This window comes from Pelophylax lessonae (assembly GCF_965119305.1).
Source record: "Pelophylax lessonae genome assembly, chromosome: 3".
Taxonomy (NCBI): domain Eukaryota; kingdom Metazoa; phylum Chordata; class Amphibia; order Anura; family Ranidae; genus Pelophylax; species Pelophylax lessonae.
Window position 1 is genome coordinate 529124337 of NC_138770.1, and position 16457 is coordinate 529140793.

Consider the following 16457-nt stretch of genomic DNA (forward strand, 5'->3'; position numbering starts at 1 on the left):
TATTTCAGTTACCATTATTTGCCACTTAACGTTTTCAGGTTCTTTAAATTAAAGCAGAACTTATCATTTAACTGTACCCAGAGAAATACGGAGGCTGTTTTTGCTGACCCCTTCTGAAAATGCTAGTTTTCTGGCTGTTAAGGTAAACTTACAGCATAGAAAATGTGAATCACTGCCAATTAACAATTATGCAATAGAATTCTGTCATCACTCTGAATTAAACGTCTGCAAGCATGTTCTAGATCAGAGGTTTGGGAAGACTGCCAGGCAGCTATCATTTTCAGCAGGAGGTGAGCAGTTGTCTCTCTATTTCATTCAATGGAAACATTTTTTTTTTTTGTTTTTTTACTCTATATATACACAGTGGCGAAAATAATTATTTGATTTCCTGCAGATTTTGTAAGTTTGCCCACTGACAAAGAAATTAGGGGGCTATAATTTTTTATCAGATGTGTATTTTAAATGACAAACACAGAATATCAACCAAAAATCCAGAAAAAAATTATACAAATGTTATAAACGGAGTTGCAGTTCATGAGTAAAATAGGTATTTTATCTCCTACCAACCAATAATAATTTTGGCTCCCACAGACTGGCTACAGTATGTACTCATGTGGTACACAGATTAGTCCTTTCAATTAAAGAAGTTGCTCCTAATGACAACTTGTTAGGTGTATAAAAGCCACCTGTCCACAGAGTCTCTTCCTTCCATTCAAACCTCACCATCATAGGCAAGACCAAAGAGCTGTCAAAGAACGTCAGGGACAAGATTGTAGACCTGCACAAGTCTGGAATAGGCTACAAGACCATCAGCAAGAAGCTTGGTGAGAAGGAAACAACTGTTGGATTTGCAAATGGAAGAAATACAAAACAACCTTCAATCTCACTCTATCTGGAGCTTCATGCAAGATTTCGCCTCATGGGGTAAGGATGATCATGAGAAAAAATGCTGACTATGACCCAAAGAATACCATATCTACAGTCAAGCACAGAGGTGGAAACATTATGCTTTGGGGCTGTTTCCCTGCTAAAGGAACAGGCCGACTTTGCTACATTGAAGGGCCAATGGGCAGGGCCATGTATTGTAAAATCTTGAATGAGAACCTTCTTCCCTCAGCCACTGAAGACGGGTCGTGGATGGGTCTTTCAACATGACAATGACCCTAAGCGTACTGCCAAAGCAATAAAGGAGGAAGAAGCTCATTAAGGTCATGTAGTGGCCTAGCCAGTCTCCAGACCTTAATCCTATAGAAAATTTATGGAGGGAGCTGAAACTTCGAGTTGTCAAGTGACAGCCGAGAAGAGTGGAACAAAATCTCTGCTGAGATGTGTGCAAACCTGGTAACCAACTACAATAAATGCCTTACCTCAAGGTAACAAGGGTTTCTCCACCAAGTACTAAACAATGTTTTGCTTAGGAATCAAATACTTATTTTTACTCACTGAACTGCAACTCAATTTATAACATTTGTATCGTGTTATTTCTTGGTTTGGGTTGATATTCTCTCTCTATTATTTAAAATACACCTATGATAAAAATTATAGACCGTTTCTTTGTAAGTGGGCAAACTTACAAAATCTGCAGGGGATCAAATAATGATTTTCCCCAATGTATATCTATATAAAATGTTTATATTGATAATAAACCTTGAATACAGGATGCTGTATAAGAGAACACAGCACTAGCTCTGCATTTATTGACCTCTACAGACTGAAAATCCAGACAGCACTATCTGTACTTGTAAAGAAGAAGGAAGGGAATTGTCATTCAGCAATATGAACCCTTAAGTTGCTGTCTGTATTTAAAAAAACGATGCCCCGTACACACTTTAGGATGATCAGGCAAACATTTTAATCTGAGGAATAATCGCACAATTTTCTGATAGTGTGTACACACCTTTCGACAGCCAATTCCGACCTTCTGAATGAAAATTTCCAAAGTAACAAACTCCCAAATTTTTCTCGTACAGGAACAGAACAAACGATTTTCGTTTAGTGAGTACCTTTTTTGTATGATTTTCATAGGAGAAGTATCAGATACGAAAGACTATACACGATCAGAAGCAACAAATAACAAAAAAAAAGCCTTTGTCGTACGAGAATTGTCGTACATTATTTCTATCTTCGGTTCCGACTTGCTGCTAAACTTTCAGGAAAACCGGCTGATCGTTCATCCGATTTTCTCATACTGTGTATGGGGGCTTAAGAAGTAATTATATACAATATTTTCTTTTATCTAAATAAAAAATAGTATTTTTTTCTGTATATTATATACATAATGCACACTGTAAGTAAGGAAAACCCTGTGCATTAATAGCAGTTGAAAAAAGGTTTATATATTTACCGCAACTTGCTGTCTGATGTGCCACGCATCATTTAAATATTCAACATCCACATACATGTTACTGTTTCTCATTGTTTTTAGAGAAAGAGAGGGCCAGTGATAAAAGTTTGGGAAATGAAGTGGATTCTGGTCTTCCCATACTGCATATAATGAAATATAAGCAACAACTACAAGAGTTATATGTGTAAGTTATACAAGTTAACAAGCACCTGATGCATTTTAGTTAACAATTTTTTTGAAAATAGTAGTTTTATGTGAATTCAAAATCTGTTTTTGGTATGTTTGGAATCATGTTTAACTGTATATAGTTTTCTATAAAAAAAAAATAATTTTTTAGAATACGTTTTCTTGGAGATGGTGCCAGTAACAGCACACCTTTTCAGGTTGACAACCTTTGCTGAAGCCTTTTAATTAGCAGCAGTGTTGCCAGCCTGCCGCATGTAATCTTTCAATTAGCCATTGGGTTGCCTATCAGTTCTGTGCAGACCTGATAATTGGGATAACTTCATCTAGAAAAGATCTACAGGTGTGTTTTTGTTTGTAGGGTAGTGGAAATAAAGAAATATGCAATGGTTTACAATAAATACTGATATCAGTAATTCATTTAAGGAGCAAAATGCTACCCATAGAAACCAGCCAGTATCCATCTTTTACTATTCTGACACAAGTTAAGTGAATTCTGATAGTTTGCTATAAAGTACTTTACATCTACATATAAAGTACTAATACATTCCAGCAAACGTACTGATTGTGTTATGTTTTTGGAAGTGTTGTTTATTAACGTTATGTAAAGTGGATTTAAACCCAACAGATCAGCTGTTTCCCAAAGCATCAAGGCATGCCGTGAATAATAACTGTCACCTTTGCTTGTACTCCCATCCTAAGGCCCATTTCACACTTGTGCGACCTGAAAGTCACGTGAATTGAAGCAATGCCTGTGTAATCTTGAGGTCTATGGACCTAAGATCGCATCAAAGTTGGACCAAAAGTAGTGCAGGGACTACTTTGAAGTCACTGCGACTTGAAGTTGCACAGATATGAATGGTACTCATTGGAAATCATAGGGTACAATTTATCATGCGACTTTGCTGTCCCAAGTCAAGTCTCACAAGTGGGAAAGAAGCCTTACTGTCCAGCCATCAAATGTCTGGTGTCATAACTGGTCACGTGCAGAGCCATGCCAACTGCAGATCAAACAGAGGCTAAGATGGAAACTTCCTTGACTGTAAAGAATAGGATGGTTTAGTTTCACATTAAAGCTGTCATAGATGGATTGAATCTAGACTGGTTCAGCAGTGAATGTCTGAGATTCGATCCATCTATGGGCTGGCTGATTGTACCAAAGTTAATCCAGTGATTGACTTGGGCACAACCAGCCTGTTGGACTTTTTTCATAAAGTTACTGTCAGCAGCGATAGCCATTAGCAGTAACCATTGCGTTCTGCCAGCAGGGAAGGCTCCCTGCTAGCAGAGCCCAATAGCACTGCAGGAGGGATTCTGCTATCAACACTGTGTGGATGGGGTAATAGAGTGAATTTCTTTCCTTCTTCTGTGGTGGAAGGAAAGAAAATCAAATCATCTATGGCTTGCCCACGTACACTTTTCCATTCCCTATAGCAATAAAATTAAGTGAATTTTTATTGGAAGAGATTTCCAATGCACATTTTTTTAGATAAAATTATCTGACCAAGTAAAAAATTAACCCCTAACATCAGCAAGTATGCACGAAAATTTGTTAGCAATTCCAGTGACTTCCCTTGCTTGCTCATTTATTTTCTTAAAGGGGTTGTAAAGTCACAAGGTTTTTCACCTTAATGCATTTTATACATTAAGGTGAACAACCTTTGTTGCAGCTGCCCCCAGAGCCCCCCTTTTTCTTACCTGAGCCCATCTGTTTTAGTGATGTGCATGAGCCCAGCGGCTCCAGCTGCTGTCTCTGTCCTCGGATAGATTGATAGCAGCAGGAGCCATTGGCTTCCGCTCCCATCAATCAAATTCAGTGACATGGGTGCGGGGGGGTTTTGAGTTCCTCTGTCTGTGTCAATGGACGCAGCACAGTGCCCCAATGGATAGCGGCTCTCTGTGGGGGCACCTGATGAAGGGGAGGAGCGCTGGTGGAGCACCCTAGAAGAGGAGGCAATACCCTTGCACGGAGCAGGTAAGAATAACATGTTTGTTATTTTTATTTAAAAAAAATCTGTACCTTAACAACCCCTTTAAACCTGCCAGCTACATTATAGAATGTAAGAGTATAGGAGTTCTATCCAGACTTTCAACTGAGTAACATTCTTGATAAAGGAAAAGGAATTGGAAGCACTCCAGGTTGAGTCAAAATCCAGATTTATTGACTGGACATCCAAATATGACAATCGTGACAAGGTAGACATACCTTGTCACGATTGTCATATTTGGATGTCCAGTCAATAAATCTGGATTTTGACTCAACCTGGAGTGCTGCCAATTCCTTTTCCTTTATCAAGTTTTCATGGAGGTGAGCCGGGGCATGCACCAGTGTGAGTCATCAGGCAATTACACCACCTTGAACAGTGAGTTCTTGTCTCTTCAATTGAGTAACATTCTGATTGGCTGCAGTTGACAGCTTGAACACTTCTTCACAATGGTGCAGTGCAGAACATGGCAGCATGCACAGCAACTGTTCTGTGGGATTGATGGGAAAGCAATTTAATGAGACTCACAATGAACTGCTGAGCATCACTTAATTTATTAAGGTCATGTATACAAGTAGTTTTGATTCAGGAATGGATTAGGTGCATAAGGTATCTGCTGCTAAGGATTCTCTCAGGTTGTTCAGTTTTTTTCTATTTTTTGTCCTGTAACTTTTAGGCCACTTTTTGGAAACCCTGCTCTTCTGTGGATAGGAAGTTCTACTGATATACTTTTAACTAATATGGCTACCTGTGAAGTGGAAGCTGTTTTACATTATGAAGGTAGGAGGCAACAATAACTTCTTGTGAAATGGGCCTGATCAGCTTGTTCTGGTGCTGCAAACTTAGTGCGGTTTGGTTTTTAGCATGGAACCTCTATACTTTCAACAAAAAGTAGCTCCTGAATCAGTATTGAGTGTTCAACACATGATTTAATTAGTGTTAGTACTTGGTTTAGTGCTTCGGTTCGTATTAGGCTTAAAAATCAATCAATAAATCAAATCTGTGCTTAGGTGAAACAGAATATACAAGGAAGCTGCAGCACGTAAGCTGTGATACCCAACTTACATAAACTAATAAATGAAGAGTGCAGCACTTGAAATATTTACAGTACATTCATTCAAGAGCTAAAAAATAAAATAAAGCTAACAAATATAATTCATGAGTGTAGCTGCAAGTTATGACCAGAAATAAGTTAAGTTCAGCATATGCAAATTGAATGCTCCACAAATGCTGAATAACCGCCTCCAAAGTATTCAGAATGACACACCTCGCTGCTTACCAGATGAAAATAACTCTCTATGAGCGGGCAAGAAGCGCTCAGCAAAATCAGTAAGCGTGAACTTCAGTGGAAAGATTCCAGCCTCTACTATCCCTCAACATCGACCCGTAAACCAGTAGTATCATATAAACAAAGCAGAATTCTCATAGTGTAACATGCATTATAACACCACTGTAAATAAAAAGTATGCACCAACCTGTGAACAGATGAATGTAAACAAATCATGCAAACACTGCAAGGTGACACTGCAACAAGTGTATAAAATTCATCACACTCCATGAGAATATTCTATGCCCAGGAAAACTCCAATAAAGTGTACCATCTAGAACAAACAGTCAGCCTGCTTACCAGAGAGCACAAGACCATCGACAAGTGTATGGTCATGATAGGCTTGTATCCAGTAAATCAGCTCCCAGGAAAAAGGTTCAGCATTTTTCAGCCCAACATCGTATAGTATAAAGTGCTATTCAGGAACACATCCTAGCCGCATGTGCAGTGCTTTAAATATTGTGCTGTATCTTCCTCTCTGTGTAGTTCCTGGGGTTAGTTTAGCTGTTAGGGGTTAAAGTGGACCTGAAATTAAAAAGTAAGAATTTGCAATGTTATAGGAAATATAAAGAAATGTTGATTGTGCCTAAGCTGTTCCCTGAAAGATTTACCCTTTCTTCTGAAGAACAACAGCACACTTCCTGGTATTTAAGGGTACCTATCCACTCTTGTGCCTACAGGCTCATAACTGTATAGAGAGAGGCACTACTACGTCTGATTGTTATTCTCACAAAATTTAGAGTAAGATTCGGGAATGTCATTACAGTCCTACCTGCTGGTGAGTTATCTGACACTGAGTATCTCTACTGGAAGCTTCTGGAGGCATTTCCTGCTGCTGCATCATTTGTTCAGTGGATCTATGCACTTCTATGCATTCTGCACCTATTTTGCTGCTTCTTAAGTTGCCCCACCGGTCTACAAATCACCAGTCATCAGCTCTGACATGGCAAAGCAAAGCTGTGTCGTCTACAAAGATGCTGCCTCTACACAGAAGGGTTGCAGAACAAACAATGATATATCGGTAATGCAGAAAAGATCGGCTGCATGAAGCCTACAGACAATAGTGGTGACTAGTGCTTTATCCTGTGCTTGGACATGGCTTCCAGAGTTCAGGTCCTCTTTAAGTGCTGGGGAGGCATACATTTTATGGGTTTACGTTAGAGGTTGGGTTAAAGTAGAACAATGGATTCCAATTAAAAAAAATAAATAAATGTCATGCAGCACTTAACTATAGGACCATCTGCTCTTACTGTCCTCCTACAAAGTCTCACAAACTTGAGCCTGCCAACAATGTCCAACTAATGCAGCTTCCTGTTATGGTGTGGCAATGATGCCACATTTCTGAATTCAGAAGTGCCACGCATCCCTATATGGGCTGTGCCTAGTTGAACTACAGTGGAATTAAAAATGTTGCAGAGGCATCACTGCTGCTGATTCACAAACCTGTTGCTCAGTGGTTTTCAAGGCATAAGCTGTAGAAGGTCTTAGCTGCGGCCTCTGAAAGAACCAAAGGGCCTCACGTAATGGCAGTATATGTAATGCTGTAAAGATAGACAGAGACTGCAGGCATACTAGGAGTAGTGATGGTCAGGGTCTTTGCTTCAAGTGTCTTTGGAGACTTTTTGTAAACCTGCTGCAGGAGATATATACTGGAGATATGTTGCATGGGACTACATTGATTACTGTCATTACTGCCCCTTTGCTAATCAAAGTTTCCATTCCCACTACTGGGATCTCAAAGAGCAACACATCAAGTACCAAAAGTCTATATGTGGCCCTTGGGGAGCAGATTGGACACCAGGACTGTAGCTTGTTAGCCAGCATGTACAAAGCTACCAACTGTCAAGTGACTGTCCCTGATTCAGAACAATGTCCTTCTGTCCCTCTTTCCTCCTCATTTGTCCCTCATTTTGGTCTGATCTAAATAGTTGTTAATAGTGTTTTACAGTGCTAAACCTTTCATCCAATTTCAAAAGCCTGTATAAGGAATAGTAGTAAAGAAAAGCACTTGGGGGTTTAACTATTAATTATTTTTTGTATGCTTCTCTGTTAAGGGGGCGTGGCAAGGGGTGTGCCCTATACCTGCAAACTTTCGCTAATAGGTGTCCACTGTTCCCCTCTCAAAATGTTGGGAGGTACGAGCACCTGACCATATTTTGTCCTGCCCGCTGCTTTCTAAAAATGCAGCACTATTTCTGTTGCTGAAACCCTCCTACTGTAGGCTGCAGTGTTTGAGAGGGGGAGCATGTGAAACACAAATGAAGGAGCATTTGGCTTAATCAGGGAAGGTAAAGGAAGTTATTTGTTTACTTTATGAGTCTTTTGCAGTACATAGCAGCTATTCCTAAATTAGGTTTATACTTAAGTGGGTGCGGGAGAGTGTGTAAATCAAACTCATTCCTGCACCCACAGACAAAATGCGCTGCTCTTTAGCAGCTGCGTAAGCGTGCCATTAGTTCCTTATGGTGCTCCGGTGCATCTGAAAATGCATCATGTTTTGGGGTGTGGGAAACTGAATGGCTGTGGGTGCGTTTTATGAAAAGGGTCAGGCCTTTTCCCTGCATTTCCCGCAGGTAGAGCAGTCAATTAAAATGAATGGGCTGCTGTGCCCATTCAAAAGTGCCATGCACCAACTGCATATGTGTGAGCATAGACTTAAGTGCTGGTTTAAACTCCAACACATGAGCTTTTAGTTGAATTCTTAGAGTTAGGGGAGTTAAATGTTAACGGACAGATTTTTATTTTTTTGTGTTGAGAAAAACTAGGGATTAGGTGTTTATGTAAGGCCTCTTTCACACTTATGGGACCTAAAAGTTGCGCAATTTTACCGCTATTTTGTTGCGATTTTAACTGGAATTGAAGCAATGCCTATGTCTATGGACCTCAAAATGCATTAAAATCAGCCCAAAGTAGTGCAGGGACTACTTTGAAGTCATTGCGACTTGAGGTCGTACAGATATGGACGGTACTCATTAGAAATCATGGAGTACGACTTGTTATGTGACTTTGCAGTCCCAAATCGCAGGACAAGTCGCACAAGTGTGAAAGGGGCCTAAGGGAGAGGTAAAGTGGAATTCAATGCTAGATCTAACCAAGCATAAAACTTCTCCAACCCTCCTTCTAACTCCTATTCTAACTACCCTGTAGGTACTGATAGTTACCAATTTTTAGGGTGTTCCGGCCTGGTCACATAATCTCGCAAGCGACTGGCTTCAGAAGAGAGGAGAGCCCCGATAAGAGATTAAATGCCTGGACAGTGACATCACCCCATAGGCTTACTATGGGGAGCCCATCGTCAACTGTCCCTCTTCTCCCCTGATGGTAGCCGATCATGTGACCGGACCAGAGCGCCCTGAGAATAGGTAAGTATAAACATCTTCCTTCTACAGAATAGTTAGAATAGGAGTTAGGAGGGGGTGGGAGCTGTTTTAAGCTTGTTTAGGTCTAGTCTGGACTTCCACTTTAGGTGACACAAATGTTGTATTAGTGTAAAGGTGACTTTATTAGTTAGTGAACGTAGGGCACCTACTGTATTCACATTGGCTTGTAGAACTAGGAGCTTCATACCAAAAACTACCAGCTTCAGACTCCTTAATCCAAGAATAAATGTACCATAGCTTTCCGTTACATAACATAACATAACATTTGTGCTACTGCCTACTAGACACTTATACATTTAGCAGTCTCTGTTTGAAAATATGACAAAATAGGTTTATATGTTACATAATTTGTATGTTGCATAGCAACAGGTTGAAATTGTAATAGGAAAGCAGATTTTGAAATAAGACGGACATATCCTTAATAGTAAAACAAAATGCATTATTTTTTGTGCAATATGAAGGATTTTCTAATTTTACCGCATTTTTGTTTTAATTCCTTATATAACAGTTTTATAATATTTTAAGTACTGTTATGTTATATGCTAATTTCAAAAATTTGTTTTAAAGATTATGATGGACTCAGCATTCATATGGCTGGATCAATATCATTGTCATGTAAAACCGGAAAGAAAGTAAGTTTGCTTAAATTACTATTAAGCTTACAGTTATACTTTAAAACTGATATTATTTTCTCATGTAAAATATTTATATTAGTGCATAATAAGTAAAACTAGTGGGGGGGCTAGCTCAAGTGGAGATCACTTTCCCTGGGAAAAAGGTAGTCCAAATGACAGGTCTTTTCCTAAAATGCTGATTTGTAGTCAGTTTTTTAACAACTTGCCAACCGTGCACTGTAGCTTTACTGCTACAGTGCGGGTCAGCTGCGCAGCATCATGTGTGTGTGTGTGTATATATATATATATATATATGTGTAATTCCGCTCTTCTGGGTGGGGGCGTCCCTTGTTCTATGATTAGTCCCAGCACAAGCCGATCAGCGGGTGCCTGCCAATGGATGACCACTGTCACCCGCTGATCGGCAAGGAGAAAGTTAGGCCAGAGCTCTGCCTATGTAAACAAGGCAGAGCTCTGTCCTGTCAGCGGGGATGTGCCGGTTTTTGTTTCCCTGCAAAGCTCCCTTAGTAAAAGCACCGCATAGTACACACAAAAACACTAGTTAGGCACAGTTTAACCCTTTGATTACCCTAGATGTTTAACCCCTTCCCAGCCAGTGTTCGTAGTACATTGACCGTACATATTTTTAGCACTGGTCACGGGTTCCACTAAAGTATCAAAAGTGTCAATTAGTGTCATATTGTGTACTACAATATTGAAGTCCCACCATAAGTTGTTGATCGTCGCCATTACTAGCATAAAAAAATAAAAATTTCAGCATGTATACCATAGTTAGTAGACGCTATAACTTTTGTGCAAATCAATTTATATATATATAAATATTTTGATTTTTTTTTTTAACAAAAATATGTAGCAGAATACATATTGGCTTAAATTTATGATAAAATTCGTTTTTTAATATTTTTTTTATTGGATATGTTTTATAGCAGAATGTAAAAAATACTGTTTTCTTTTTGTTCCAAAATGGTTGGTCTTTTTTTGTTTATAGCGTAAAAAATAAAAACCGCAGTGGTGATCAAATACTATCAAAATAAAGCTCTAAAATGACATAAATTTGATTTATGTACAGCTTTGCATGACCGCGCAATTGTCAGTTAAAAAATTGCAGCGTTTTATAGCAAAAGGTAGCCTGGTCAAAAGGGGGGGGGGGGTAAGTCTTCTGGAGGTCAAGTGGTTAAAAAGGTTGCACACAAAACAAAAAAAAAGGAATTAAGAAGAAAAGAAAATAAATCTTTACCATCTGGTCACCAACTAAACAGTACAGATTCCTTTGTACAAAGTGATTTCCACATGTGGCTCTCTTAGTAGGCTTCCTGAGTTCCAGGTTAGAGCAACCTCTTGCTCCAGTCTTTCTATATTTATCCCACCTGCTGCTGGTCACAAGTGGAAACAAAACCTGGTTTGGATCCCACACTGCCAAGATGGCCTGGAAAACCCAAACCGGATTCAACCATTTCCTACAAAAGAAATCCTGCGAGGTGAAACATACCATCCCTCAATCTCCTCGCCTTTCATTACGTCATACCGGCCATAGCTGGATTCAATCTCAGCCGGCTCAGCAGGGACTGGCCAAGATTTGATCCATCTTGGGGCAGGCTATATGTACTGGAGTTGATCCAGCCAGCAGTGATCATTGTGTTCTGGCGGCAGAGAAGGCTAAATGTGTTGACTCATGGTGAAAGGAAATAAAACTGTATAATCTATGGCTTGCTTAAGATTTTAATAAATGTGCTAAATGAGACCTTTGCCATAGCAGCAACCAGTCCCAATGTAACCAGTCTGCAAACTTTTTGGCTCACACAGAACTTCATCTAATCAGCTGAATTATGGAGATTTTTTGTAATCACAACTGAGCTCAGTTGAATTTACAGAGCAGTGCTGATTTTTGGAACGTTGCACATCTAAAATCTAATATCAAAGTGATTGTAAAGTCTCTCGTTTTTTCCTATAAAAATAATAAACATGTTATACCTACCTCCTCTGTTGCAGTGAATTTGCACAGAGCAGCCCAGATCCTCCTCTTCTCGGGTCCCTCTTCTGTGATCCAGGCCCCTCGCTTCTTTTGAGTGCCCCCACAGCAAGCAGCTTGCTATGGGGGCAACAGCGCTGTGTGTCCATTTAGACATGGAGCCCCGTCTTGGCCCCTTTTCTCCCCTGATTGGCTAGCTGACTTTGATTGACAGCAGCGGGTGCCAATGGCGCCACTGCTGGGTCTCAGCCAATCGGGAAGGAGAATCTTGGTCGGCTGAGAAACTTGTTGACATTGCTGGACAGAGAGTGTTAGGGGGGCTGAGAGGGGCTGCTGCACACAGAAGGCTTTTTATCTTAATGCAAAGAATGCATTAAGATAAAAAAACTTCTGCCTTTACAAACCGCACAGATTTTTTTTTTTTTAAACTCTGCAAGGTAAAGGAATATTGTGCTAGTATACATCACATACTAGCACATTATGAAATATTTACCTTAGAACAAAGCCCTCCAGCAGCGTGCTGTCACCACTGAGAGGGCTTCAATCTTCACCTGGTCTTCCTTCCTGAGTTTGCATGCTCTCACCCTCTGATTGGCCATGGGGCTCTAAAGGGACGGCATGGGTATGACATCAACAGCTGCATGCAGTGTGCATATCTTCTAAACAGTGCAGGTTTAGGAGGTATTAACAGGACCTTATTATAGGCTTACCTGTAGGTACAAGTGCCAAATAAGAGTTTACTTCCACTTTAATTGCTTCATGCAGTGTCTTCAGTATTTGAAGTGTTATTGGAAGAGAAGCAGCCTGTTTTCTAGAACATTCAGTGTCCTCTGAAGTTCTGTTATTTACCGGTAACTTTATAAATGCAAGGGACAAAACCTAAGATGGGGCATCTTTGCTTCATAGATTTTGAGGGCCCATGTGCAGCCTTTAGCCTATGATCCAAGGTGTTGTGCACAAAGAAACCGATTGGAAGACTAACAAGATAATTGCAGACACCACAGGATTTCTACACTTTAGTACTGTTGTTACCATATTTTACTGATTACTGATTCCAAAATCGTTAACTGCAACAGAAAGTGTACTTGGGACTAGTTAGATTGTTGGGACAGCAGGTCAGGTTAATGTACATGGAATGCCCAGAAGTTTGGGAATATTCTGTGTCATCCATCAAACCAATAATGCAATTCTATAATTGTATTTTTTTTGCAGGATTTTTGTTTGATTGCTTCAATGTTTGAAAATCAAATATCACTTCTTGAGTTTGATACCTGTGCTTTGTGGCGATTCCAACAACGGAAACTGCAGTCCTGTGCATTAGAGGCTAATTTGTCTATTGTCTCCAGGTACAGTAAATTTGAAAATACTAAACAAATTCACAGCAAATCCTATGTGAGATATGTTAATATGATTAACATTAACTGTTAAATTAACAGTATTTGTATTTTAGCTACAGGTGAGTGTTTTGGATAAATAGTGAGCCTCTTTGCAGTTAGTCCCTGTGACGGTATTCACCATCACTGGAATTTAAAGACAGATAAGTAATGGTTTGGATTGCTTCATATTTGCCAGCAATATCTCCATATAGAAATATTAAGATTTATTCCCATTTGCCATGAAATCTGTAATTCCTAAATGCTGTGTATATTACATATCTTTCAATGTCAGCAAGGTTTTCCTTTTGTTTGTGTATTGGGAATGTGGATTGCCCTGTCTCATTGTAAGTGCTAATGACCTCCCATTGTTCTGTGTCTGGCTATTGTGTACATTGATTGCCCCCTGGGGGCTTCTGTCTCATTGCACATGGCAGTCCTTCTGGTCAAGCTATCGCACCAATCCCTGCTGACTCATTTTCAAGTCCTCATTTGCATGGCTAAGGAGGACCTGAAGGAGACCACAGGTACTTTACAATTGACCAATAGGAAAGCGGTTGTTGGGGGTGGGATGTTCCTAATTCTGTATATAAGTCTTGTTCAATAAGGTTGTTTAGAGTTCCTTCACCTCAATCTAGAGTTCTGTCTCTTATTGGGGGAATCTGCTGCAAGGGATTGCTATGTCCTCCATACTCCCTTGGATAATCACTGAGCTCTTGTAAGAGCTTGTGTAAGAGCTTGTTCGTGCTGCACTATCTGGGGAAAGAGAGGTTCACCCACAGGAACCTGGAGTCTTGTCGTAGGTCCAGGGTGGGTAGGAGATGCCAAGACCCTAACCAAGCTGCGGCGGTTTGTGGAGTCTGAAGTGCTTAAGGTGTCTGGTGGAGTGCTTGGAGCCCTCTGGAAGCACTAGGAGCATCTGTCAACGGAGGTACCCGCTCAGGGGTGCCCTGTTCCGTTACAGTCCCCGTTCACATTAGGTCGCTCCGACTTAGGGGGCGACCTGTGAAGTCGCGTGCAGCGCGACTTCGGTGCGACTTGCACGTACTTCACATAATGGAAGTCAATGCAAGTCGCCTCCAGGTCGCCCCCAAGTAGTACAGGACCCTTTTTCTAAGTCGGAGCGACTTGTGTCGCTCCTATTAGAACGGCTCCTGTACTACACAGTGGGAGCGACGGTGCACGACTTGTCAGGCTGACCAAGTCGCCTGGCAAGTCGTACCAGTGTGAATGGACACTAAACTGAATGTTTTTAAAGAAACTGGCACATAGACTACTGAACATTAATAGCATGGTGACAAAGTTCTTTAGTGTCACACTACAAAAGATGCAGGATTAATTTCTTCCGGTTAAGTGTGAGCTTATGTTAAACTATCTATAGAGAGAAAATGATTGTAGACAATTGGGCAGCAATCCTTGTGTTTGTGGGTGGTGGCTGACACTGTTAGCCTACTGTGGTTGATATCCCTAAGGCACGCCTGACTGTTCATTCACACTTGTACGGCTTTAGTCAGCACCAATTTGCAGTGCAGCTTTGGTGCAGCTTTAAGGCAACTTTGACGCAACTTTGGATGGATGTGAGTTGGATTTGATTTGGTATCCCTCAGCAAAGTCGGACCTACTGTTGCATGTAAAACATTCACTTATGACTTTCATGCAGCTTTTAAGGATTAACATTGGAAGTCTGTGGCCCTCAAATTGCATGAAAGTCTGACCAAAGTAGTGCATGATCTACTTTAAAGTCGCTACAACTTTAAGTCTCACATATATGAATGGTTATCATTGTAAAACATGGGGTATGATTGGTCATGCAACTTTGATGTCCAAAGTGGTTTGACAAGTCGCACAAGTGTGAATGGGGTGTAAAGGTAATAAAGGCCTCCGACTGCTCTTTTTCCTTCATAGATTGATCTCTAAAAAAATTCAGCAGTTGGATCAGGACCACGTGCCTAATTGTCATTTAGTATCTACTGCTAGCTTTAAGATTCATTTATTATTAGATAAGAACCTTCATGTGCATTTGCAAGCCTGCTGTGTCAATACATCTGCCTAAATGGTATCTAAGCTTGCAAGAAAATGTTCAAATACCTTCCAGGATAGATCAGTACAGCCCTTTGATGGACATGTGAACTCAACCTCTAAAGCTTGTCATACACTGTATGAACTTTCCTGTTCCTCATAAACTGGCCCCCTCGGGTCCCATCCGCACAACTTCCTTCAATTGAAAAAGTGATACAGCCTGGCAGAAAAATTTTGGCCGAATGGCAGCTATATTAGCTGCAGTCGCTGTTCGGGTGTTTTAGCATCAGGCAGAGCTGGCTGTCAAAATACAATAGCCGCAGTAAGAGATTCATCCTTCTGTGCTGTTTAGCGTGGATGGGGAAATCTCTTCATTTTTTTTGTTCATTCCACAGGCTGAACGAAAAAATCTGTATGTGTATTGACAGCCTAACTATGTACATATACACTATATTACCAAAAGTATTGGGACACCTGCCTTTACACGCATATGAACTTATTGGCATTCCAGTCTTAGTCCGTAGGGTTCAATATTGAGTTGTACCACCCTTTGCAGCTATAACAGCTTCAACTCTTCTGGGAAGGTTACCCAGAAGGTTAGGAGTATGTCTATGGGAATGTTTGCCTGGCTAGCAGTCTCCACTCTAATTCAACCCAAAGGTGTTTTATCTGGTTGAGGTCAGGACTCTGTGCAGGCCAGTCAAGTTTCTCCACCCCAAACTTGCTCATTCATGTCTTTAAGGACCTTGCTTTGTGCACAGTCACATTGAAACAGGAAGGGGCCATCCCCAAACTGTTCCCACAAAGTTGGGAGTTTGAAATTATCCAAAATGTCTTGGTATGCTGATGGCTTAAGAGTTTCCTTCACTGAAACTAAAGGGCCAAGCCCAGCCCCTAAAAAAACAACCCCTCACCCTTATCCCCCCTCCACCAAATGATTTGGACTAGTGCACAAAGCAAGGCTCATAATCACATGGATGAGCGAGTTTGGGGTGGAGGAACTTGACTGGCCTGCACAGAGTCCTGCACATCAACCAGAAAGAACACCTTTGGGATGAATTAGAGTAGAGACTGCAAGCAAATCCTTCTCGTCCGCTACAGTGCCTGACCTCACAAATGCACTTCTGGAAGAATGGTCAAACACTCCCAAACCTTGTGGACAGCCTTCCCAGAAGAGTTGAAGCTGTTATGGTTGCAAAGGGTGTGCCAACTTAATATTGAACCCTACAGACTAAGACTGGG

The 16457-nt window shown here is 40.7% G+C and overlaps 1 protein-coding gene across 1 annotated transcript in view; it reads left to right on the plus strand.

Moving 5' to 3' along the window:
* WDR27 (WD repeat domain 27) overlaps positions 1–16457 on the plus strand; it is a 522635-nt gene that overhangs the window by 56268 nt on the left and 449910 nt on the right. The window contains exons 8-11 of the mRNA XM_082251222.1: positions 2426–2528; positions 5189–5292; positions 9787–9851; positions 13036–13169. Of these exons, the coding sequence (XP_082107348.1) occupies positions 2426–2528; positions 5189–5292; positions 9787–9851; positions 13036–13169 (406 nt within the window). The remainder of the gene's footprint in view (positions 1–2425; positions 2529–5188; positions 5293–9786; positions 9852–13035; positions 13170–16457) is intronic.